The sequence below is a fragment of the Budorcas taxicolor genome, chromosome 4 (genome assembly GCF_023091745.1).
Source record: "Budorcas taxicolor isolate Tak-1 chromosome 4, Takin1.1, whole genome shotgun sequence".
In the NCBI taxonomy this organism is placed as follows: domain Eukaryota; kingdom Metazoa; phylum Chordata; class Mammalia; order Artiodactyla; family Bovidae; genus Budorcas; species Budorcas taxicolor.
In genome coordinates this window covers 24,969,914-24,995,130 of record NC_068913.1, presented here as the reverse complement: position 1 = coordinate 24,995,130, position 25,217 = coordinate 24,969,914, and the positions used below count along the sequence as shown (strand labels likewise).

The 25,217-nt window shown below is 37.8% G+C and overlaps 1 protein-coding gene across 1 annotated transcript in view; it reads left to right on the top strand.

The window, feature by feature from the left end:
- Nucleotides 1-25,217, top strand: part of DGKB (diacylglycerol kinase beta) — a 796,797-nt gene that overhangs the window by 189,929 nt on the left and 581,651 nt on the right. The window contains exons 9-12 of the mRNA XM_052638442.1: nucleotides 2,894-3,011; nucleotides 5,757-5,845; nucleotides 5,928-6,044; nucleotides 19,842-19,940. Of these exons, the coding sequence (XP_052494402.1) occupies nucleotides 2,894-3,011; nucleotides 5,757-5,845; nucleotides 5,928-6,044; nucleotides 19,842-19,940 (423 nt within the window). The remainder of the gene's footprint in view (nucleotides 1-2,893; nucleotides 3,012-5,756; nucleotides 5,846-5,927; nucleotides 6,045-19,841; nucleotides 19,941-25,217) is intronic.

Below are 25,217 nucleotides of genomic sequence, written 5' to 3'. Positions count from 1 at the left end.
TTTAAAAATAAAATGACAGGGATTATGAGAACAGTCATACATATGAGAATTAAATTTTCCTTTCTCTTTTTCACTTAAAAATGTTTTTTAAGCATTAATCCTATTACATAATATTTAATGCTAAATTTATCAATATATTTTTTAAAAATTCACCTCTTAATCTTTTAGTATCAGGCTACCTTATTCTTATTTGAAGGTATAGAATATTTTAAAATATAGACAGTTTATTATAAACTATAGCAGAATTAAGCAAATATATAAAGCTTTCCCACCTGGGCTTCCCAGGTAACTCAGTAAAGAATCCTCCTGCCAATAAGAACATACAAGAGTAACAGGTTTGATCTCCGGGTTAGGAAGATCCCCTGGAGAAGGAAATGGAAACCCATTCCAGTAGTTTTCCCTGGGACATGCCAAGGAGAGAGGAGTCTGGCAGGCTACATGGGGGTCACAAGGAATCTGACATGACTAAGCACACACTCGTGTAAAATATTCCATTCATAGAAGATACTAGAAATCTTATGACTCAAGCAAACCAGAATTGGATTCAGAAATTACTATAAAATCTATTTCTTAAGTTTTTGGGAAAAAAAATGAAACCCCATTGTCTTGAGATGTCCTCTCCACGACACCCTCTGCAGAAGTGTTTTTGTGGAGAGCTTGTGAGTCTTTTGTCTGGAAAATGAAGCTGTGTATTATCAAGAACTGTGAAGGTTCTAAGAGTTACCTACTTGTATGTGAACAAATGAACTTGCCACAGTTCTGTGGGTGCTGGCAGAGGACATGTGTCTGGGTCAGAAACCAAGATTGCTCTGTCACAGCAAAGAAGCAGTAAGAGTCTCAGAGCTGATCTAGTTCTCCAGGCCTGCAAAGTCTTGGGGTGATGCAGAGGCCCAAGTAACAACATCAGAGCCAACCCTCTGGCCTGGGGTAACTAAAGTGAAAGGAAAAGTGTGAGTCACTCGGTCACGTTTGACTCGGCAACCCCATGGACTGTGCCCGCCAGATTCCTCTGATCATGGGATTCTCCCGGCAAGAATACTGGAGTGAGTAGCCATTTCGTTCTCCAAGGGATCTTCCTCATCCATGGATCAAACCCAGGTCTCCCGTGTTGCAGGCAGATTCTTTACGGTCTGAGCCACCGGGGCTGAGCCATATTATCATAGGCAGTAAACAAGCTTGCCTATAAAAGACAGATTATTTTCATTATATCAGACTGTAAGTAAACCTGCCCTCTGCTCTGGAGGGAGATATGTCTCAAAATGCAAGGCTGTACATTGTTGAAAGAGGACAGTTCTGCTTACAAAATGTGCAGATGATCAAGAGACCCATGGAGAACTATCTCCCAGGAAGCATTTTCATTAATGTTTCATATTATGATGCAAATTTGACATTTCTGGTTCTAATGTAAGAATCAGTTACTATGAATTTAATTGAGTGCTTCAAATCTGGTGGTTTATGTCTTGACTAGGAATAGGAAAAAGTGGTTAGGAAGCATTATTATTACTATTTTATTATTTAGAGAAACAAGATGATCAGGACATGTTTATATTATCTCACTCCCACAGAATTTGTGTTAGTGACTCAGCACATAATAGGTGCTCAAAAAATTATTAGGTCTGTGTGTTCTAAGAAATATGGCAACTTGACTGACCTGAAGAACCAAGACCGGCAGTGATTTCTATAGAATACCAATAAATGCTGTCTAAAATTAATCTGAGTTGGATACAATTTGGTGAATGATGCGCAAGGAGTACATGTTAATACAGAAAATGATGGTGATAAAAGTAACAAATATATAGTAACTTCATTTAATATCTTGACCTCCTTGTAAGGAATTCAAGAGATTTGTAAGCATCCTATTATTTTGTTTTACTTCAGTGTTGGGCAATGCAGATGTAATTCAGTATCTGATAGAGGATAACTATTATGATATTATATAGAGTTTTAGAAGAATAAATGATAATTACAGTTTTGCCAAGATTTTGGATTAATTAAACTCGATTTTATTGTGGTAAAGAATGATATTGTTACAAATAAAGACAATAACTTAATATTTTGCCATTTTTTCAATGAAATTAAATTCATTCATATTTTTTCTTTTCTTATGATCATTCATGTTTTGCAAAAGAGAAGTAAAGAAAAAATTAATTAGAGCCTTACAAATACTTATTTTTTTAAAATTTATCTATTGGAGACATACAAAAATATATGAATGTAACTTATAACATGTAAAGAATCCCCCAGCTGAAGCCTTAGAATACCATCAGTAACTTACTTCTAAGTCGTATGTTTTCATCCTATCCTACCCCTCTGCTTCCTTATAAGAAAGACCTAGTCACCACCATGAAATTTGTATATTCGTACTATTAAGCAAGGCTTTGGAGCTACCCTGGTAGCTCAGTCAGTAAAGAATCTGCCTGCAGTGTAGGAGACCCAGGTTTGATCCTTTGGTCTGGAAGATCCAATGTTAATATATTCAGCCTAGCTTTTCACCTCTTAGAATCATCTAATCAAGAATATTTTGTCTTTCTTTATTCATGTATTTATTTATGGAATTGTCCTAAAAATGAAATATCCAGGTGAGGCAGACACGCCTCTGTTCTCAGGAGTGCTCAACTGGGCAGACCGTGATGCTGGTTCGGGACGTCCTGTTGAACTGTTGATATTAGATGGGAATCTGTGGGTTGCTGTAGCATCTGAGATTTGTTAGCAGGATCCCATTCCACTAGAGCACATGTGTTTTTCTAGACTCTGTGGCGATCTTGCAGAAAGTCAGGGATGAAATAACAGATTGTCTTCAAATGCTGCCGTCCAGCTCTGAATTTTATTGGCATTTTCTTATCCCACTGTTTATTTCATTAAGTGAAATCTGTTTCTCTTACGTCCCGTGCAGAATGTGAAGGATGACGGACAGCATGTGTGGCGACTCAAGCACTTTAACAAGCCTGCCTACTGCAATCTTTGCCTGAACATGCTGATCGGCGTAGGGAAGCAGGGCCTCTGCTGCTCCTGTGAGTATGTTCCCTTTGCCTGGACAGTATCACCTCCGGTGAGGAAAGGTTGATTTCATGGCACAGTCCTCTTTGTAGACAGAGTCAAGAAATTAACCTGATCCTTCCTGTTCCTATGATTTATGTCTCCCTGTCGTATGTTTCTGAAGACTTAGGTCATTCTAGTTTTAACTTCCTTCAATTTTGGAAAACCCTCTCCTTGGGAAAGGAATAAGGACATTTTCCAACTCACAAGCCATTTTCTTTCCACTGTAATTTAGTTTATTCATGATTCTCACTGCTTCTGCGAGTATTAGGAAAATTTCCACTGGCCTCTCATGCTTATATCTTACATTTATGCATATTTGTCCTTTTTTCCCCAAGTTAGATGCTTTATTCACATTGTTTTCCTATAATGAGCTTATTCCTTTCAGTCTTTTAAAAATAATTACTTGATCAGTTTGCACTCAGATTAAGAAATCACAAGGAATAAAAACTAATCTTGTACCTCAGACACATGAGTTTTAATTCTATCATGGAGAAGTTCTTCATATATGGTTAATGGGTATTAGAATGCAAAGTTTTGCCTGTTCATGAATTGCAGCCATTATTTTTATTTCAGCACACTTATCTTTGCAATATTTATTTTATTCTACAGAATACTGCCCACTAGAATTTTTGAATAATGCTTGCATCGATTGACAAAAGGCACTTAAGAATTTTTAAACCAACAGCGTGTACTCCTGAGGAACTTCTGCATTCTGTGCTGCTTCTGCTAAAACAGGGGGAATGCTGAGTCCTCCTCACTAAGGGCGACGTTGTCTTAGTCCAGCACGTTGCCCAACCATACCCTTTTTTGCAGTGTATGTTCGCTGAACCTGTCAGGTTTATTGGACACATCCCATTTTTGTGCATTTATAATAAATCTAATTTCTTACCTGGCTTCCATATAATATATACTTTTCAGATATTAATTTTAGCTAATGGCTTCTTTGGTAGCATATTTGGGAGAAGACTTTCAGATGTTTTATTTGACATTAAAAACCATATTTTAGGACCACTTTTAAGTGTTTATGGATTTTAATAAAGTACCGTAAAATTACCTCATACCACTTCAGAGGGCTGTTTCTGGTGGCCACATTTAAGAGGCTGGTTACCCCAGAACATTCTCCATATACAAAGGAAGTAATTTATTTTCAAGGATTTATTATTTTTAAGGAAAATAATTTTTCAGAGTATTTTCTGTTGATGGGAGCTTATGAAACAAAATGGTAATTCTCAAATAATGTGGGTAGTGTCATGTAAGAGTGAGAATCTTACTCCCAAATTTTAACTGGTAAGTGTAGCAAATGTAATATATAACATTATTACCATTAGGGAACAGAAGAGGAACTACCTTTTCTTCCTCACTGTTACCAAGGGGAGTCACAGATGTGGCTATTGGGGAAGAGTTTTACTATATAAGTATTATGTGAACTTAGTATTTTTTTCATTCTAATTCCATGTAGTGGTTAATTTCTTTTTGTTTTGTTGAGAGAGCTACCTGGTTGCTTTTTTACTTAATTTTTATTCCCTGTATTTATGCATTTATTATTCTTAATTAGAAACCAGTATTTTATTAAAGAATATCTTTATAAGACCCTGAGGTATACTCAAAATCAAGCTATGTAGTGAATTACAGATGCAGTAAACTGTATATGTTGGCTTTGTGTCACATTTTACACACACACACCCATATATATCTTTGTATGTGTGAATATATGCATATTTGTGCTTAGTTGCTCAGTCATGTCTGACTCTTTGGAAATCCATGGACTATAGCCTGCCAGGCTTCTTTGTCCTTGGGGATTCTTCAGCCAAGAATATTGGAGTGCGTTGCCATGCTCTCCTCCAGGGAGTCTTCCCAACCCAGGGATTGAACCCAGGTCTCCCGCATTGCAGATGGATTCTTTACCATCTGAGCCACCAGGGAAACCCATACATATTTGCATATACATATTAATTTTGTGTGTGTGTATATATATATATACCATAAAATATAAATATACATACTCATTTATATCTTTGTATATGTGTATATACACATTTGTGTATATATATTAATTTTTGCATCTATATATCATAAAATACTTATATACACATGCACACACATGCACACACCCACACATACACACACACCATACGCTGTCTAGCAAAGGTTTTTCGTTTTGGAGACAGATTGCCATGATGGCTATGAAGGGTGAAGTTTAGCTGAAGGCCTGGCATGTATGAGGAAATCTATTCTCTGGAAATAGACTAACCAGCTATTTAAGATTTAGATAAATCAATAGACAAAACAGCAGAAACTCATGGGCTTTTACTCCCATGCCTGCCAGCTGCTCTCATGCCTATACTCTGTAAAATATAGATCTTTTCCTTCTAACGAATGACACCAAGCCATTTGGCAGTCATCAATTTGTCTTTAATATTTTTGTCATCTGGGAATCATTGTGAAAAATCTGAGTGAGGCCTGATTTAATTAAGCATTTCCTGCTGTGCCATGAGAGAAGAATCTTGGTTTTTCACATGCATAATATTTCCTGTACTAATTGGCCTGTTGTGTTCCATGGTCAAAACAGTAGACTTGGGCCTTTTCTTGATGTCGCTGATTGGATTGATTAGGGAGCAGTGGCTATGAATCAAGGTTCTGTTAACGTCATTCTTTCTCTGTAAAATTGCAGTCTGGGCCCGGATGAGCTCTGAATTTGTGTACACGTTTTCTTTCAGTTTGCAAGTACACAGTCCATGAGCGCTGCGTGGCTAGAGCGCCTCCTTCGTGTATCAAGACTTACGTGAAGTCCAAGAAGAACACTGATGTGAGTGCATGGCCGTGCTGGCTGCTGGAGTGCGTTGCTTGTGGATGCTGCTTCTCACTGCAGCGCTCTTGTTCTGTTCTAGGTGATGCATCATTACTGGGTTGAAGGCAACTGCCCAACCAAGTGTGATAAGTGCCACAAAACGGTCAAATGCTACCAGGGCTTGACGGGACTGCACTGTGTTTGGTGTCAGATCACAGTGAGTAACATTGGAGAATATATCTCTTCCATTCACTCCTGATGAACACGCTGTATCCCATGCTCTCTGATGAGTCTTAGAAGGCCATCTTGAATTTTAGACTAAGTCCAAGTTAGCATAGCATAATGGGAACCTCTCATCTCACGTGTGGCTCCCAAAGGGATAAAGGTCAGAGTCGAATTTGACCTCAGAGGGTCCAGAATTTTAGAGCTAACCTTACAGATAGTACTGTCATGAGGCTTTCAAACTGTGCTCTTTGGAGTTCTAGAAAGGTAACAAGGCACCGTGGCTGTGGGTGGGCAGTGAGCTTGGAATATTGACTGGGTAGAGCTCAGCTAGCTCTCTGCCCTGAAACTCTATTTTGGTAGAATTTATTATTCTACATATTCTATATTTATTTTAAGTATAGGATCTATTAGGCTTAAAAAGGGTAGAACCATGAATAATGTGATCAAAAGAATTAATTTTATAGTGAAGATACTAAGACCAAGAAAATTTAAGCAAATCATTAATGACCACACAGCTAAGCAGAGATGCAGGTGTGTCCATATTTTAGTTCTTGATGATTCTAAGAACTCACTTAATCCTTCTTTACAATGTGTTGCTGCCTTGCTCCTTTCATTAAGTCATAGATTGAGGGATACAGGTATGGATGTAAATGCTAACCATTAATGGCATTGACAATGAAGAAAGAGGAGGTCACTTGGTCTTTTCTGGGAAATCTATACACTCTCCCTGGCTTGCATAATTGAAAAAGCTGCTTCAAATAATTTCTGGGATAAACATATTTATTAGGTGGAACCTCTAGTATTTCATGTTGTATTTCTGGAAATTAATTAGAACGCACATTTTTAAGAATAACCATTTTTTACCATTTAGTACAAAAACATTTATGGGGCTGAGTTTTCCCCCCATTGACTTTGTTTTCTATTTACATCTAGTATGTGAGTCACCTTATTTATAGGACAAATTGTTCTTGCGTTGTGGGAATTAAACAGTAGAGAGCAGTGTATCACTTAAGCAAGTAAGTTTCTGTGTAGTGCCCCTGAGCAGTCCTCCCCAACATACACAGCATTTAAAAATTTTCTCAAGCACACATACACACGCAGGATAATGAGAAAAACAAACTGTGACTTGTAATTCAAAAGTACAATTAAGTACTTTTTTTTAAATGAACACATTTTCTTCAATCATTTTCAGCTATTACTCAGTTAAATTATATTTACATCTGAAATTTCCTCAATTATGAAAGACAGTTTTATTTTTTTGAAGTGGTTGGGTATTAAAATGTCTAACAATGATTTAAACTATACATGTGAATGACTTAAACATATTGATTTCTCAGTTTTAAGAAGACCATAACTATTTTATTTCTTAAAAACTTGTGCTCATTAAAATATTAGTTTCCTTTTCTAAACATCTATAAAAAATTTAATTTTTGTTTCAGATTTTATATAACTCTATTCCTCTTATTTTCCCCATGGAGTACATCTTTTGTAAGTTATATCTTTATTTTACTGTAAACTGAAGTTGGAGAATATCAGAATTTGTTTCTTCCTTGTATTTCAAGTTATTTCCCATCATTGATACATTTCAAATGTGTTATTTTCTTTCGCATTTTCAATTTCTTTTTTTTAATTGGAGTATAGTTGCATTACAATGTTGTGTTAGTAGTTTCTGCTGTACAGCAAAGTGAATCAGCTCTATGTATACATATGGTCCCTCTTTTTTGGATTTCTTTTTTGTTTAGGTCACCACAGAGCACTGAGTAGAGTTCCCTGTTCTATACAGTTGGTTATCATTAGTTGTCTATTTTATACATGGTAGTGCAAATATCGGAGAAGGCGATGGCACCCCACTCCAAGTACTCTTGCCTGGAAAATTCCATGGACAGAGGAGCCTGGTGGGCTGCGGTCCATGAGGTTGCTAAGAGTCTGACTCGACTGAGTGACTCCACTTTCAGTTTTCACTTTCATGCATTGGAGAAGGCAATGGCAACCCACTCCAGTGTTCTTGCCTGGAGAATCCCAGGGACGGGGGAGCCTGGTGGGCTGCCGTCTATGGGGCCGCACAGAGTCAGACACGACTGAAGCGATTTAGCAGCAGCAGCAGCAGCAGCAGCAGCAGCAGCAGCAGCAGTGTATATATTTCAGTTCCTATCTCCCAGTGCAGTCCACCTACCCTTCCCTTCTTGGTATCCATACATTTGTTCTCTATGTCTTTGTCTCTATTTCTTCTTTGCACATAAGTCCATCTGTTCCACCGTGTATTTGTGTTAATATACAACATTTGGTTTTCTCTTTCTGACTCATTTTAGTCTGTATGACAGACTCTAGGTCCACCCACGTCTTGGCAAATGGCACAATTCCACTCCTTTTCATGGCTGAGTAGTATTCCATTGTCTACATGGACCACATCGTCTTTACACATTCCCCTGTTGATGGACATCTAGGTTGCTTCCATGTCCTGGCTATTGCAAATAGTCCTGCAGTGAACACTGCAGTATGTTTTAAATTGTGTGTTTAAAATTTGAACAGTATAAAATTATGCACTGCCTCCTTTCCTGCTATAAAAGCTTTTAGAGATTTTAAGCTTCTTTATTTGACTCCTCTTCTCTTTACCTGATTTAACGTCTTCTGCCTTTTTCATTCTGTGGGAATTACTCTCCTCAGAGTTACCATTGCTAATAGTGTCTTAGTGATAATCAAGGCATCTTGAAATGTGTTTTCTTATTTTATATTCCATTTTGCTTTTCTTGCTTTCTTTCTTTTGTTGCAGTGGTTCTGACCCTGAAAATTTACATTTCTAGCCCCATAAATCTCCAGTTATACACTTATTTTTGGTCTTGATCCTGATCCTAGTGTTATAAGAAATTAGGCCTTTCCTTTTGTAGGAAAGAAGACACCGTGTCTGAATAAACTCTGCTTTTGTAATCTGAGGATTTCAGGTCCAATTCAGTTCAGACAACATGCCCCTAACATCTTACTCTCAAGGTCAATGTGTACCTGAAGATGACTCTTTTGTCACTACAACAAAGCACAATATAAACTATAAATGTCTTCAAATCCCACCTTCTACCCAGAGTATAGGCTAACAGGGAACACGGAAGGGTTTAATGCAGAGTCAGAGGGAAATGAAGCTTCTCAGGGTGCTTCTTAGCTTACTAAACTCTCCCAAGACCTGAAGCTTCTGGGTAACTTCAGCCTTATTTGCTATAAACTGTGATATCCAGGGTTCTGTGTTTGGTTCATGAAACAAAACTCAAAATTAAAAAAAAAAAAGTTCTCATGTTTCCAGAAGAAAGAATATATATATATACATACATACATACATACATACATACATATATATATATAAGCTTCTTATACGTAGCTTCAGCTTCTGTACTCTTTTGGCTTTTTAACGTTAAGCAATTATATGAATGTATTTATCAATTTATTGATTTTCTGCCTAGGTTAAATAGAAGATATCTACCTCTGACCATTTCTATATTTACTATGATCTGTACTTTGTTCTTGAGCTATTGTATGAAGATTTCAGTCTAAAGTTGATCTGGTTTTGACTGACACACTCCTGATTGCCTTTATTTTAAAAAAAATGTTTATTTATGTATTTGGCTGCACTGGCTGTTAGTTGTGGCACATGGGTTCTTTAGTTGCAGCACGTGTGATATAGTTCTCTGACCAGGGGTTGAACCGGGGGCCTCCCACCTTAGGAACATAGAGTCTTAGCCACTGGACCACCAGGGAAGTCCCCTGCTTGCCTTTAAACAAACTGAATCTACTTTCTTATATCTTTATGCTTCCCAGAAAGTGCTATAAATATACGAAAGAGCTAGCAGAAGCTGTGAAAGTGATGGGATATGCACCATCAGAGCTGAGTGTTAGGGAGGCCTATCTGAATGGAGTCTGTATGGAATAGATTGTAGAGAGGAACAAAGAGAATGAAACCTGGTTTCATTTCAGTGGTTTTACAAATGCTATCACTTCCTTTAAACATAGGGCTTGAGTCTTAATTTAGTCATAAGTTAGACTGACCATATTCCTATAAGTGTCTCTGTTCAACAACTAAGGCAGTAGTTGTATAATCTTGGACAAAGTATATACAAGCTTTGGCCAGTTTCTTAATTGTCAAAATGGATATAATGTTACCTATCTTGTAAGATTTTTTTTTTTCAATTCTATTTTATTTACTTCTCCCTTTATAAATATCTTTACTGCAGAATCTCATACACAACAATGCTTGCATGTGTGCTAAGTTGATTCAGTTGTCTGACTCTGAGACCCCATGGACGGTGGTCCACAAGGGTCCTCTGTCCATGGGATTCTTCAGGCAACAATACCAGAGGGGGTCGCCGTTTCCTTCCCCAGGGGATATTCAAACCCGAGTCTCTTAAGTCTCCTACATTGGCAAGCATGTTCTTTATGTCTAACTCCACCTGGGAAGCCCGTACTAGTGCTTAGTGATTGGCAATTACTTTCACAGCGAAGGCTAGATAAAACGTCGTGTGTATGTGTGTGTGCATGTGTGTGTGGGCGTGCTCAGTCATGTCTGACTCTTTGCGACCCCATGGACTGTAGCCCAACATACTCCTCTGTCCATGGAATTTTTCAGGCAAGAATACTGGAGTGGGTTGCCATGTTCTCTTCCAGGGGGATCTTCTCAATCCAGGGATTGAACCCACATGCCTTGTGTCTCTTGCATTGGCAGGCAGATTCTTTACCACTAGTACCACCTGGGAAGCCCAGGTAAATTGTCATGTGGGGGCACAAAACTCAACCTCTGGCTCACAGAGGGTACTCCATGAATGTTACTCAAACCATCTCTCTCCCTTCTGGAAGGATCTCTAATTTCCCAGTCTAAGAATAACACCTGCATGTTCTAAAAGCATCCAGAAACATGTGGTCCTGAATATCACTAAAGCCTAGACTAAGCTGATTTATTTATATTCACAAACTCTCTTCTATGAAACATAGTAACATCATGCTTGCAATGATTGGAAATAGAGCTGGAAGTCAATCTCTTATCCTTGTCTTTCACCTCTATCTCATTTATTCAACCTGTCACTGAGCCTCTAAGTTTCCTCCTTAAAATATCTCTCTCAGATTTGGTTTTTGTCTTCACCATTCACAGCCCAAGTGCAAGCTCTTAGCACCTCTTAACTAGATTAGAGTCAGAAATCTTGGCTTACTTCCCTAACAGAAGGTACTTTTCCTATAACACAGGCTGCAAACCACCTCCAGAATCAACTTCTGAAAATACTGTTTTGTTATCACATGCCACCTTTGGCAACCCATAATAGTTCTGTGAAAATAAATGCAGCTCACCTCTTCCTACCTCAACCTGGTTTTCATTTCCCCAAATATGAGAGCAAAGCCTAAGTGCATGACGTATGTAATATTCCCCTCCATGCCCAGGCCCTGCTGTAAGTTGAGTGTGTCTGTGGACAGTTCCCAGGGAAAGCCATACTTCACCCCCATGTTATTTAGCTCACTTTGCTTTATTTTATTTTTTAGTGTTGTTAAAGATTTTATTTCTTTATTTTGCTGTGTTTGGGTCTTGATTGACACATGTGGGCTTGCTCTAGTTGCAGCAAGTGAAGGCCACTCATATTCAGGCTTCTCACTGCTGTGGCTTTTCTTGTTGCAGGGCACAAGCCCTAGGATGAGTGGGCTTCAGTAGTTATGGCACATGGGCTTAGTGGCCCCATGGCATGTGGGGTCTTCCCGAACCAGGGATTGAACCTGTGGCCCCTACATTGGTGGATTGTAACCAGTGGACCACCATGGAAGTCCCTTGCCCACTCTGATTGTCCTGGATGCACCCACCTCAAATTCTAACTACACTTCAAGAACCAAATTAAGTTCCGTATTTCCCTTGAGATCTTCCTTGACACTATATATTTACTTTTTCAGAATACTTTCCGAACTTTTATTCCGCACCAAAAGAGGACTGACTTGCTGTCTAGAACTGTCACGTGTGCATGCTAACATTGTCTGCACTGCTTGATCACAGTCTTATCCAGCTCCCAATCCCATATGCACCTGTGGGTCACCCTGATCACCCTAAATCTTGGTTCAGTGCCGAATATAGAGGATATCCTCAACAATTTCACCTTCATGACAGGCATCCTTTTCTTCTTACTGCTAAATAGTGAATTTTAAAGGTATGACTTAAATTGTTTTTTTTTTAAACATCCTGTAATCCTTAAATATACATCAGGTATACAAGTGTGTGTATACAAATACTTAAAGGTAAAAAAAAAGTATTAGTCACTCAGCTGATGGGGTCCAGCCCCCACAGGATCCAGGGGAACCCTCAGGAGAAACGGCGTTGGTGAATAAATGAATGAGAGAGGAATAGAGGAGAGAAAGAGGCTGATATTCCTTGGTTCACACTGAAAGCCCTGAGACAAGGAGCTTGCTCTGTTCACGGAGGCCACAGGTGCCCTCCCGGTCTCCCGAGGGAGTGAAGATGCAGAACGTCTTCCCATTCAGGTCTTAGAAACCCGGGCAGATAAGTGAGCGCAGGGAGCCTCCATGCTCCAAGGGATCAGCCTGAAAAAGAGTGTAAGAGAGAAAAGGAAAAGAAAAAATAAGACATGAAGACATGGGGTGACCAAGTTTCTTCGAGCGAGGCCCGTTACTTTATTTTCAAAAGGGACTTTTATACCTTAATTTGTACATAGAGGGAAATGAAAGATACAAGGTCAAACAGAGTCAGCCCAAACATTCCAGCAGTTGTGCCCTTATCAAAACCAGAATTTTTTCTGCATACCTTTCCCACAAATGATGTTGTGTACATTATCTCCTGGCCTTGGAGGCCTGTGAACATTTTTGACCCTCTTTTGATAAAGGCTGCTCAACCAGAAAACTTATTTTCCCTCAAAGTGTTTTTTCTTTTATATTTCTAATCTATGTCAGCCCCAGAAAATGCTAAACAGAGTTACATTTCTCATGGAGCAAAGGTGCAATGAGTTACAAGAAAGAAAGAACCAATTAGCTCAAAGGTCTGATGTGGTTAATTCAAGGCTACACTTGTTTTTCTTACATTCCAACTATGTTAACTAATGCACTCCCAGGTGCACAGTGGATAAGAGATATGGGAACTTAGCAACAAGCATTGGCCCAGTAATGAAATCCTACACCAGCACTACTCTAATAACTTTTAACTCTTTGAAAGGCTCTATGTTTTAGGCTTCCCATGCCTCTCACAGTTGGGAGGCTGCGAATAATCACATGTGTAGCTGCAAGAGTCTGGATAAACCTGCCAAGCAAGCTAGAATGCTAACAGAGGGGGTTTGATTTGAAATATTCCTCTCATGTCCAGGAGACTTATTAGCTAGAGCCCTAAGTTGATTTTCTCCAGAAAAAGGTGGTCGGGATAGCCCCCTGTTAATGTCAGGAGAGTTGGTGAAAGGCACAAAACAGTAAGACAGACAGATTCTGGTTTTGGGGTAGATGCTCGAGCTGGTCTAGGGAGCCCCTTGAGTCCTGAAGCCTTGCTTAACAGTTCTCTTCCACATGACCTTGTCATGGGTGGGATGGCCCATGCTGGCTCCCAGCACTCAGTAGCATCCGACTCTTTGCAGCCCCAGGGACTGTAGACCATGAAGCCCTTCTGTCCCTGGAATTCTCCAGGGATGAATAGTGAAGTAGGTAGCCATTTTCTTCTCCAGGGAATCTTCCCAACCCAAGGATCAAACTCAGGTCTTCCACACTGCAGGCAGATATTTTACAGTCTAAGCCACCAGGGAAAACAACCCTTTTTATTCAGAACCTGTGGATTCCTGATGTTACAGAATTTTGCCATCATTTAGATAGAAAGTTAGGCTCTTAGAACTGAGTTTTATCTCCTTTTGTAAGTCTCACCACTTAAAAATGAAAACAGGAAAATCCTAAGAAAGAACCATATAATCTGCCTTCTGACATTTAGGCAGCCGCTTTCCTGTGCTTTGTAATTCAGTCATCTGGGCTGAATGTCTTCATCACTTCTTTTTTCCTCCTCTTGCTGATATTCTCTGATCCTTAAGATATCACTGTTTAATCACTATTATTAGAGAGATGCAAATTCAAGCCACAGTGAGGTATCCCTCACATGGGTCAGAATGGCCATCATCAAAAATCTACAAACAATAAATCCTGGAAAGGGTATGGAGAAAAGCGAATCTTCTTGTACTGTTAATGGGAATGCAAACTGATGCAGCTACTATGGAGAACAGTATGGAAATTCCTTCAAAATCTATGAATAAAACTACCATATGACCCAGCAATCCTACTGCTAGGCATATACCCTGAGGAAACCAGAATAGCTAGGACGTGGAAGCCATCTAGATGTGAGTTGACAGATGAATGGATAAAGAAGTAATGGTACATATACACAATGGAATATTACTCAGCCATAAAAAGGAATGCATTTGAGTTGGTTGTAATGAGGTGGACAGACCTAGAGCCTATTAAACAGGGTGGAGTAAATCAGAAAGAGAAATATCATTTATTAATGCATATATATGGAATCTAGAAAGATGGTACTGATGAACCTATCTACAGGGCAACAATGGAGAGGCAGACATGGAACAGACTTTTGGACACAGTAGGGGCAGGAGAAGGTGGGATGATTTAAGAGAGTAGCATTGGAATGTATGCATTACCGTATGTAAAATAGATAGCCAGTGGGAATTTTTTGTATGACACAGGGAACCCAAAGCTGGTGCTCTGTGACAGCCTAGATGGGTAGGATGGGGAGGGAGATAGAAGGGAGTTTAAGAGGGAGGGGACATATATATAGCTATGACTGACTCTTATTGATATATGACAGAAACCATCATAATACTGTAATCATTACTCAATTAAAATTTTTTTTTTTTTTAGAAAAAGATCTCACTGTTTATACCTGTTGATTTCTACCATGAAAGCATTTTCTTGACATTCTATTAAAATAGGTTGTCATTTGCTCCTGGTTGTGGTAAAATGTCCATGGTCGGGCAGGACTCACAGTATTGGTAGATGCTACTTTTCATTTGAGCTTGGCAAATGCAAGCCTATATTGTGACTATAGATTATTGACTTTTGGTATCATGTAGGACTACTACTTATTTTAAAATAGTCAACTCCTAACAATAATGTTTAAAGGTTTCCAATGACTTTACAATAGAGAGATTCATGCTTTAGCAAATGCCAGCGTTAACGCAGCACCTGAAATGGAAAAATGTTAGAGATAAAAATACATATAAATCAACAAATGTTCCTCTAATCTGGTCAGTTCACTTTTCAGCAGAAAATCTATTTCTTTTTTCTTCCAAATTCTTACAGAAATTTATTTTCTATTTTTCTTCCTTTCAACTTTTTAGATTCTGTTTTCTTCTCAGTACAACACCTTCACTCTTTTCTCAACTCCATCCCATAAACACATATACATATACACATATACACACAAGCTTATTCACACATTTTCTTTTTCTTCCTAAATTGAGACAGCTTTTTTCGATAAACACAGATCTGGCTCTAAATTAAGTGCTATTAGAAATGTTGTAAATTCTGAAATTATTTCCAAATGTTTAATTCACTTCCAGAAATAGCTGGTTTATATTTTATGAATTTTCTAGCTATGATACAGCTACGCTTACACAGAAATGGAAGTTTTTGTACATATAATAAAATACGACCTGATGATTTCTATGCCTTACTCTAAAAATGCAAAGTTAACTGTGAACAAAAATAAAAACACTTTAAAAGGTAACAATTTCTTTACTCTGGGGCTCCATCGGCCATTCCATTTAAGAGGCAGGACTCATCAGTGTTCTAGTTTATTGTTCTTCTTGATGAGGCTTTTCCTCTGTTTTGCTGATTTAGAATCTGGGTTATCTTTAAGATAATTGTCAGACTTCAGTATCTTACTGTCACTGAGAAGGACTCAGTTTTGACTTTTTTTTTTTTTTTTTCTGTAAAACGGCATGGTGATGAGTTTAAGCAACTTGTTATTACTACTGTTTATACTCACTTTATTCCTTTTTACATTTTTATTTGAAACATATCATACATATAGAAAATTATAAATATCCCAGGGAGAGAGCTCAGTGAATTTTGCACAAATGAACACTATGTGTAGCTAACACCTGATGGAGAAGCAAAGCATTACCAGTAACCTAAGATACTTTTCGGGGCTAGTGGCTTTTAAATTCTAGTATATGGTTTCTATTTTGTTGATATTTTCTATGTTGTTAAATAGACTACATTTGTTGCAAAGTTTTAATTTTACAGCAAAAATTATGTACACTTTTAATCTTGATAGTCTTGGGAATCATAAGCATTTTCTCATTGTCCTTCATATTTTATAGTTTGTCTTCAAGTATGTTTATGAACAATACGGTCAGTGCAGTAGACCTGCTATATACACTGTGGAAAAATCAGTGTTTTCCAATGTGGTGTCCTCAGCTTTGATACTTCCGGCTACAAATAATGTCATGATGTTGATGGACACCCACACATATTTAGCAGCTGCCAGATTCCAGTCTTAAGAGAAATGTAAGGTACCTTATACGTTATTAGTTAATGCAGACTTCTTGAGGAGAATTTTCTTGCACCGTGTCTTCCTGTTCCACTGATGATGATATGGTTACTGACATCCTTGTAGATCCTGCTACATGCTTATGTTCCTGCAAGACTCTGTCTCATAGCCACCTGGACCACATGGCAATCAAACTGGGCAGTGCCATGCTGAGTTCACTTACCTCTGCAGGGAAGCCAGAGCTTCCCAGGTGATGGTAGTGGTAAAGAACCCACTTGCCAGTGCAGGCGACATAAGAGATGTGGGTTTGATCTCTGGATTGGGAAGATCCCATGGAGGAGGGCATGGCAACCCACTGCAGTATTCTTGCCTGGACAGAATCCCAATGGACAAAAGAGCCTGGTGGGCTACAGTCCATGGGTTGCAAAGAGTCAGACGTGACTGAAGTGACTTAGCACACAGTACACATGCAGGGAGCAGTGTTTCATAGGACCCGGTCCAGTACCTATGCTCTGAAACCCTCAAACCTCAATATGAAGAGGTACTCCATATATTCTGTTTGGCTTATCAACTTCGTGATTCTTTCTGAGTGCTCAGTTCCTTGTTTGTTTTGCTGGAAAACTAGCTTAAATACCAAAAAGCTGTCATTAAATTCATTTTATTTTTGTTGTCTTTTATTACATCTGGTAACCCTCAAATAACTGTATAGAGAGGTTAGCCATCCCTTCCCATATCGGTTGCAGGTTGTTAGAAAGGCATGGGATGGAGGCAGGGTGGAGGCTGAGCTGCTCAGCTTGTGTAGGTGGTCAGTGCTGGCAAGATCTTAGTATCCTGCCTCTCTGTCCTTCAGAGTTGCATGTAAAACTTCAGTCACTGCAAGCAAGTGTGGAAATTCAGTTTTTTCTCACTCTGTGCACACAGAAATTTTATCTTAGAGTCTTGCATTGTCAGTTTTAAATAGGTAGTGCAGGATTGAAAAGCAGAAGCTTTTTCTCTGTGACACCACGGTACAAAAGAGCCTTCAAGACACACAGCCTGATTTTGATTTTTGGTTCACTTTTCATAGCAATTGGTACATTCCTTTCCAAAGGCTACCATAACGAAACGCTGAGAATGAGAGCAGAAAGTTATTCTTTCATAGTTCTGCTGCTGCTGCTGCTAAGTCACTTCAGTCGTGTCCAACTCTGTGCGACCCCATAGACGGCAGCCCACCAGCTCCCCCGTCCCTGGGATTCTCCAGGCAAGAACACTGGAGTGGGGTGCCATTTCCTTCTCCAATGCAAGAAAGTGAAAATTGAAAGTGAAGTCACTCAGTCATATCTGACTCTTTGCTACCCCGTGGACGGCAGCCCACCAGGCTCCTCCGTCCATGGGATTCTCCAGGCAAGAGTACTGGAGTGGGGTGCCATTGCCTTCTCTTCATAACTCTAGAGGCTAGAAACCCAAGATCAAGATGCTAGCAGGCTATGCTCCCTGTGAAGCCTGTGATGAAGAATCCACCCTCACCTTTTCCTGATTCTGAGAGTGGCCCCCAATCATTGGTGGTCCTTGGCCTTTGGCTTCATCACCAAATCCCTGCTTCTGTTGTCACGTGACCGCTTCCCTCCGTGTCTGTCTCTTTATATCCAGATGTCTCTTTTCTCATAAGAAAGCCAGTCATTGGGTTAAACTCCAAGCTATTTCAGTATAACTTCAACTGAACTTGAATATGCCTACAAAGATTTTAGTTCTCAATGAGTTCATATTGTACAGATACTAGAATTCAGGACATTAACTGGGGAAAGACTCAATGTAACCTGCAACCCTTGATACTCTGTTTGGTCTGAATCCCAAATTTCAGGGTCATGATTTATTCTGAGAAACTTGATGAAGTCTAATATATTAATAATATATTTAAACCAGTCACTAATTTTATTTTGTGGAAACTGTGCCTTTCCACTTGCCAGATGATTGCCTGTTAATTTAGTTCTTTTTGCATATGGCTTCAAGTGCTTCTTTATCTTGAATACCCCTTGCCTCTTGACAAAGCAATGCCTGGTAAGATGAAACCACTTTTTTAATAAGGAGTTTACGTGTCACTGAGAAGCAAAACTGCTAATTATGGATGAATGTGTAAAGGTATTTTTATTTCATGTAATGTGGCCTAGTGTAAGTTAATTATAGTACAAGTAGCCTTAATTCCAAGGCAGGGCGTTACCATGATAGATGTTTTAGATCCAAGGACAACAGAGATAGCCCTTCAGTAGTGCGCTACTCAGGTGAGCTATTATCGCCAGCAGCACATCTCCTCATTAGACTCCTGTGCTTTGTGTTAAGGAACTGTTAAAAAGGTAGGCTTGTGTTGGAAATTAATATAACCAAGATTTAAATGGGGTGGCTTTTGGTTCAAAACTGAAAAATGAGTCAACTCCTTTTTGGTTCTGAACAAAACCTGTTATTTTATTAACATCTGTAATTTTTTTAAAAGCATGACTATTTCGTATTACATTGATAGGGAGTTGGGGATAAAGGTGTCCATAGGTGCCTTTAAACAACTATTACCTTAACAATTCTATATGGCTCCAATAAGAATTATCACCTCAATTAAAAAAAATCACTTATTTAATATACCATAATATAATACCTTAATTTCAACTTGTGGCCAGGTTTGATAAAAATGTCAGTTTAAAGTCATACATTTTGAAAAGTAAATTACACTTATGATTATACACTTACTTAATGTAGAGCTGATAAATACAATATACAGATAAATTTTTATAATCGTAATCATCTTCTTATATTTATATCCTGCTCCTACTGAGATGAATCTCTGGTTACATTTACATATTGAATTAGAAAGTTAAAACTAATGATGGGATCAATTATGCCCCATACTGAGCTGTGCACTTTGGAATGACTTTGAGAAAACAGGAGGGTCAAAAAAAAAAAAAAAAAAAGCAGCTACAGTGCACAGTGGTTTCAAGATTACGCTAACAGATAGGAAGGATTGTAATGGATGATAATGTGTGTTTGTCAAAGAAATCAGGCTTTTCAGGGGAAAAACCTAAAGGACATTTCTAATATAAACATTTCTGAGAATTAGAAAATATATAGGCTGGGTCACGGAAGTTGCTGCACAGTTTATTTAAGGCAGACTGTATAAGAACAGATGTCATAGGAGTCCCTTTATGATCCTGTTTGTTTGTTCTTGTAATTCTTTAAATGTATTTGCTGCATCTCAGGTGAAGTAGAACCTGCTTCATGTTTGCTGTTGTTATGCAAAATGATGGTCTCCTCTTTCTCCTTCCCTAGCTGCATAATAAATGTGCTTCTCATCTGAAACCTGAATGTGACTGCGGACCTTTGAAGGACCATATTTTACCACCCACCACAATCTGTCCAGTGGTACTGGTGAGTTTTTCCTTCTCATCATTCTGATATAACTTGGGATTTCTGTAACTAACCGGTGTACCCTACCACTCGATGCTTTCAGAGGTCATTTTCCATTGATCAAGGCAGAGCTCAGTAGACCTAAAATACCTCCTTACTTTAGAGAAGACCTCTTTGCCCACTATATTTCCTTTTGCCTTCATGGCACAATAAACTTATCAGTAAGGTATGCTCTAACTGAAGCTGACTCAGGTTTTATCACTCAGTCATGTTGTACTTACCAGAAATTGTATAGGCAGAACACTTCCACATTTTACATGTTTTATAGATCGAGCTTCCCAGAATAATGAAGTTATTCTTATGGGCAGTTTTGCTGGAGATGCACATTATGTATCTGCAATTGGGAAGTCTCTCACCTAAGTCAGAGGCTACCTAGAATGAGGACACACACCTGAAGAGAGCTGTGCACTGCCACGAGGTGTATTTTATCTTCTATTAGAGAACAATAAATTTAACTACCTGCAAAACAGTTACTTGATTCAATAAATATACAAGTGAAAAAAAAAAGCCTAAGTAAAGTAACCTTGATAAGAGCAAATCCTGATATAAAGAGAAGCAGCTATTCAAAGATAATATTCACATTACCTTTCAAAATACAAATTGTTTCTAAAGTGAAGCAGTTATTTTACAAAACAAACCATTTTATATCCATAATGCAGTTCTCATCTTTTTTTAAACAACATGGGAATTAACTAGCTGCAACTTCAGTTTGATGTAAAAAAATACAACAACTAAGAAATGTTAGACAAATACTTTTCTAAAGGTCAACTTAGAAATTAATCAAATTACTCAATTTGCACCCACTTATGATTCATTTTGTAATTATCTGTAAAATACTGGATGTATTTAAATGCCTTTATTTAAAAAAAATTAAAAACTCTTTATTTTTTCAAACTGCAAAGAAAAAGCAGAAGAAAATACCTCCATATTGCTGAGGATAGCAATAACCAATTCTAAATTTCCCTTTATCGTGTAAGAATTATAAGACATCCTGTAGTAAATAAGATTAATTAAAATTAATGAGAGCCATATTAAATTTTTTATTCTTTTGTAGTATTTTCTTAAAGAGAAAGAACTTGTAGAATTTTTATATATTTGCATTTAAAAAAATACATAGTAATTTGTACTGGTTTAGATGCATTCTTAATCTCAGATTTTAACTCTAAGGAAAAAATCTATTACGTCATTCTATTATCCAGCTATCTGTTTAAAACCCTACTAAATTCAGTGAGCCAGGGGATAATTTCTTTGACCTACTAATGTCAGCCTCTAGTCTTATAAGCTCAAAAATGAGATAGATTCTTTTATTATCCCATCCTTTCTTTCTTTGAAAGAATCAAAGGTAAAGAACATGTGTTGAATAAATGGTTTTGTCTTGAACAGTCTTGCAGACTCTTTCATTGCTTTTGTAGACACATTTGATTCTGAAGATTTATTTTCTCATTAAATCTTCCTAAAGTTTTTTTATCATGATTTGTATCTCAGCATTTGCTGTATTATCATTTTCTTGGTACTAACTGAAGTATTAGGCACTGTTAACCACCTCATCCTTCATGAATGTCTACCTTCCTTGATTCCCATCATCCCACCCTCTCCTGATTCTTCTTGTGTTTCTCTAGCTACTTGCTTCTTATATCTTTCCTGGTTTTCAAGAGGTCAGCCTGCCCCATGTTGGCTCCCATCCATATGCCCTACCCTCACTCACATGCCATGGCTTTCTGCTCTTAACATTCTTCCCAGTGAGATCTTGCTTATTCATTTATTTCATTATTGTATTAATTTATATTAAGTTCAACCTCCACTTATGAGTCTCAAGTGCTCAACCTGGAGCTTCCATGTTGTTTACATGCATGATATATTATTATAAGTAATAACAGCAACTTCTACTTGTTGAGCACATATATTATACCAGCTACTATGCTAAATATCTTAGTCCATTTGAAAAGTGTTTATTGTTTAGTATGCCCAATAGTATTAACAGTGAAAGAAGCCCAAATAAAATCTTTGCCTTCATAAAGTTTTCATTCCAGTGGTGTGAAATAGGCAATAAGCAAAGCAATAAGTAAGTGATTTAGTATCTGTTTGTGCCTCAGATGGTAAAGAATCTACCTGCCATGTGGGAGACCCAAGTTCAATCCCTGGGTGGAAAGATCCCCTGAAGAAGGGAATGGCAACCCACTCCAGTATTCTTGCCTGGAAAATTCCATGGACAGAGGACCCTAGAGAGCTACAGTCCGTGGGGTCACAAAGAGTTGCGCGTGACTGAGCAACAAACACTTTCAATTTTATATTAACTTACTGGTGGTATTTAAAGTTTAAAGGACAAAATTAAAGTGGGAAAAGAAAAGAAGAAATGTTGGAACTGCAGTTATAAGAGAGCAAGTGAAGAGTTCAAGGAAAATAGAGTTCAAGGAAAATAGAGTTCAAGGAAATCGTAGAGCCAAGAGTTGAGGAATGGGAGAGAGTTGCTATTGTGGCTCTCTGGGGACAGAACTCTGTAGACAGAGGAGTCACCGAGGAAGAGAAGCACAGGCTCCAGCAGGAGAAGCCTGATATATCTTAAGACATTAGTGCCTGGGTCTGTTTTGCAGCGCAAATAATAGTAGAGAATTTCAAATATGTCTTAAGATTTTCATATGCCTAGGACAATTTAGGTTATTCTAAGGTCTTTAGCCTTTCAGTTCAGTTCAGTTCAGTCGCTCAGTCGTGTCCAACTCTTTGCGACCCCATGAATCGCAGCATGCCAGGCCTCCCTGTCCATCACCAACCTTTACTGTGAAAGAAATTGGAAGTCAGACCAGATGAGAGAATGATCTGACTTATATATTTAAAAGAACATCAGTCTAACTGGTGTGTTTAGGGGCTAACAGTGGAAAAAGGAAATGGCACTTAGATTTTCTTTAGAAAAGTAGGAAGCTGGCTCATTGCTGAGAAAAAGGATAGTTTGAGAGTTTTGCGGATCAGAAAGAAATTACACAACAGTCACTTGGAGAATGGGAGGTATGTGGATCAAGGAAATACCAGATGATTGCCAGGGAATAAGGAATAGTCTCGGGTTAATAATAATGAATTTAGAACAAGATCAGTAAACTTGAATGGGTACATTTCTCTGGTGATATTCAGTCTTATTTCTCCAGTTATATTCTAATTCCAGGAGTAGAATAGCCATGAGTCAGCTTTAATGAGACTGTGTTTTACCCAATATGATCAAAGGAGAGGGAATCAAAGGAGTTGAGAGTGTATGCAAGCAAGTAATTGGGATTGGCTATGGAATTTAAGCTGGGAAACAAGGGAAGTTAAGGACATGGAGAGTAAAGTACAGTAAGGGATGTTAGGAAAATACATTTGTGGGTTACAGTGGGATCAAAGATTGTTGAAATCAACCTTATTAGTGTCAAGTTACAAGAATGAGTGAGATAACAATTGAAATTATGGAGGGGTTGCAGTTATTGATGATGATAGATATGAATTAATTTAAATATCACAGTGATGCAAAAAAGTAAATATTGCAACTTTCTTGATTTTACCTATGAGAAAAGTGAGAAACAGAGAGATTAAGTACATTTTTGGTGTCAGATGGCTATGAAGTAGCAATCCAAGATTGGAACACAAGAACAATCATTCCAGAGCTTGTACACTGAGCTCATCATTTCTAGCCTTTCTCCAAGTCCCAAGATAGGTCTTCTGCTATTGGCCTTTTCTAGAGCCTTCATTCTCCAACCTTCCCAAGCTGGAACCCTAAGAATTATCATTGGTCTTCATCTTGAATGTCAGTTTTATCATTAGGCAGCCTATACTGACGTTCTTACTTCTCTCTTTTGCCTTCAACCCAACTGTAACTGTCTCATATGTTACTCGCAAATTGTTTTCCAGAATTTTCCTAATATTAGTAGAATTATTATAGAATTGCCTCTTCTTTTCATTCTCCACACTGCTTCCGGGATCCACTTTCAAAAACACAATAAAAGATTTTCCTACTCAAATATGTTAAACTACTTAAAATATTTTTAGTGATTCTTATTTGAATTACAAAGTATCTAGCAAGGTAAATAAGGCTCTTTAACTGAATCATTCCACGTAATCCCTTACACACTGTCTTACACACTAGAAATCAAGGATTTCAACTACTTGAAATTCTCTAAGTATACCTGCTCTCCAAAGCCTTTGTAGTTTTGTACAAGTCAATAAATTGGCCTGAATCATTTTGCCTTGCTGCCTTGCTAAGTAGAAATTAAAGTTTGCTTTCTGATCATGGAATTAGTGCTTGATTCTTAAACCCATTAGCTATTTAAATACTAAAACTTTAAACAAATTAATAAAGTTGTTCTGCACACAAAATTACCTAATATGCTTCAACTGATAGACTCTGAGGCTTTTTAATTTGTGAATTTTCCATAACTTCCCAGGAATGATTTCACACTGTACTTGCTACTAGAATTTTTAAACTTTCATTGAAAGAAAATCCTTAGTCCTCACACATAATACAATATTTTTTATTATCTAATAACAACTTTCTTCTTAAAAATATAAGTTCTCAGTTTCTCACCCAGTAGCAATGTGGTCATTAACATTATTTAATAGCTCATTCTAGAAAATATGGAATGAAGAATTAAAACCTAACATTTCATTGAAGTTTTTAATCCCTTTGACTCTGTTGTCAGGAATCAGTTATTGAATAAGCAATGTAAACTTACTACAGATTAGATATCTTATCTCTGGTTGAAGCATTTTAATGGCATACTTCTAGGTCAAGGTCAGTAGCAACAGTCTTCTTATATTTTAGAGCATCCCTTCAGGTATCAATTTTATTCATTTATTTTGAAAATTTCTATACCTCTCTTCTCAGACCCCAAATTCTCCCAGATACTGATTAGCTTTAATGATTCAATAGATATGTGCTTACCTGTTATGAAGATTAGCCAAGTCAGCATGTTCTTTGCACTGATGACATGCTTTTATAAGCATACACTAAAAATTACTTCCGCAGTTAATTTGTCTTGATAGTGTCTACTTCCATAAAATAAAGCCAACTATTCTGAAATTAAAATAGAAATGTAATCAATGATTCCATATATCAAATGTAATCATGGATTTCTGGAATTGCAGTTGATTCCTAGCATATTTTAAGTATATGATCAAAAGACACTTCATCATGTAACTTATCTAGGTTCTTTGTGACTGTGTTTATGAACCTATAATGACTAGAACTATTCTCTCTCTACTTCCATACTGAGGATA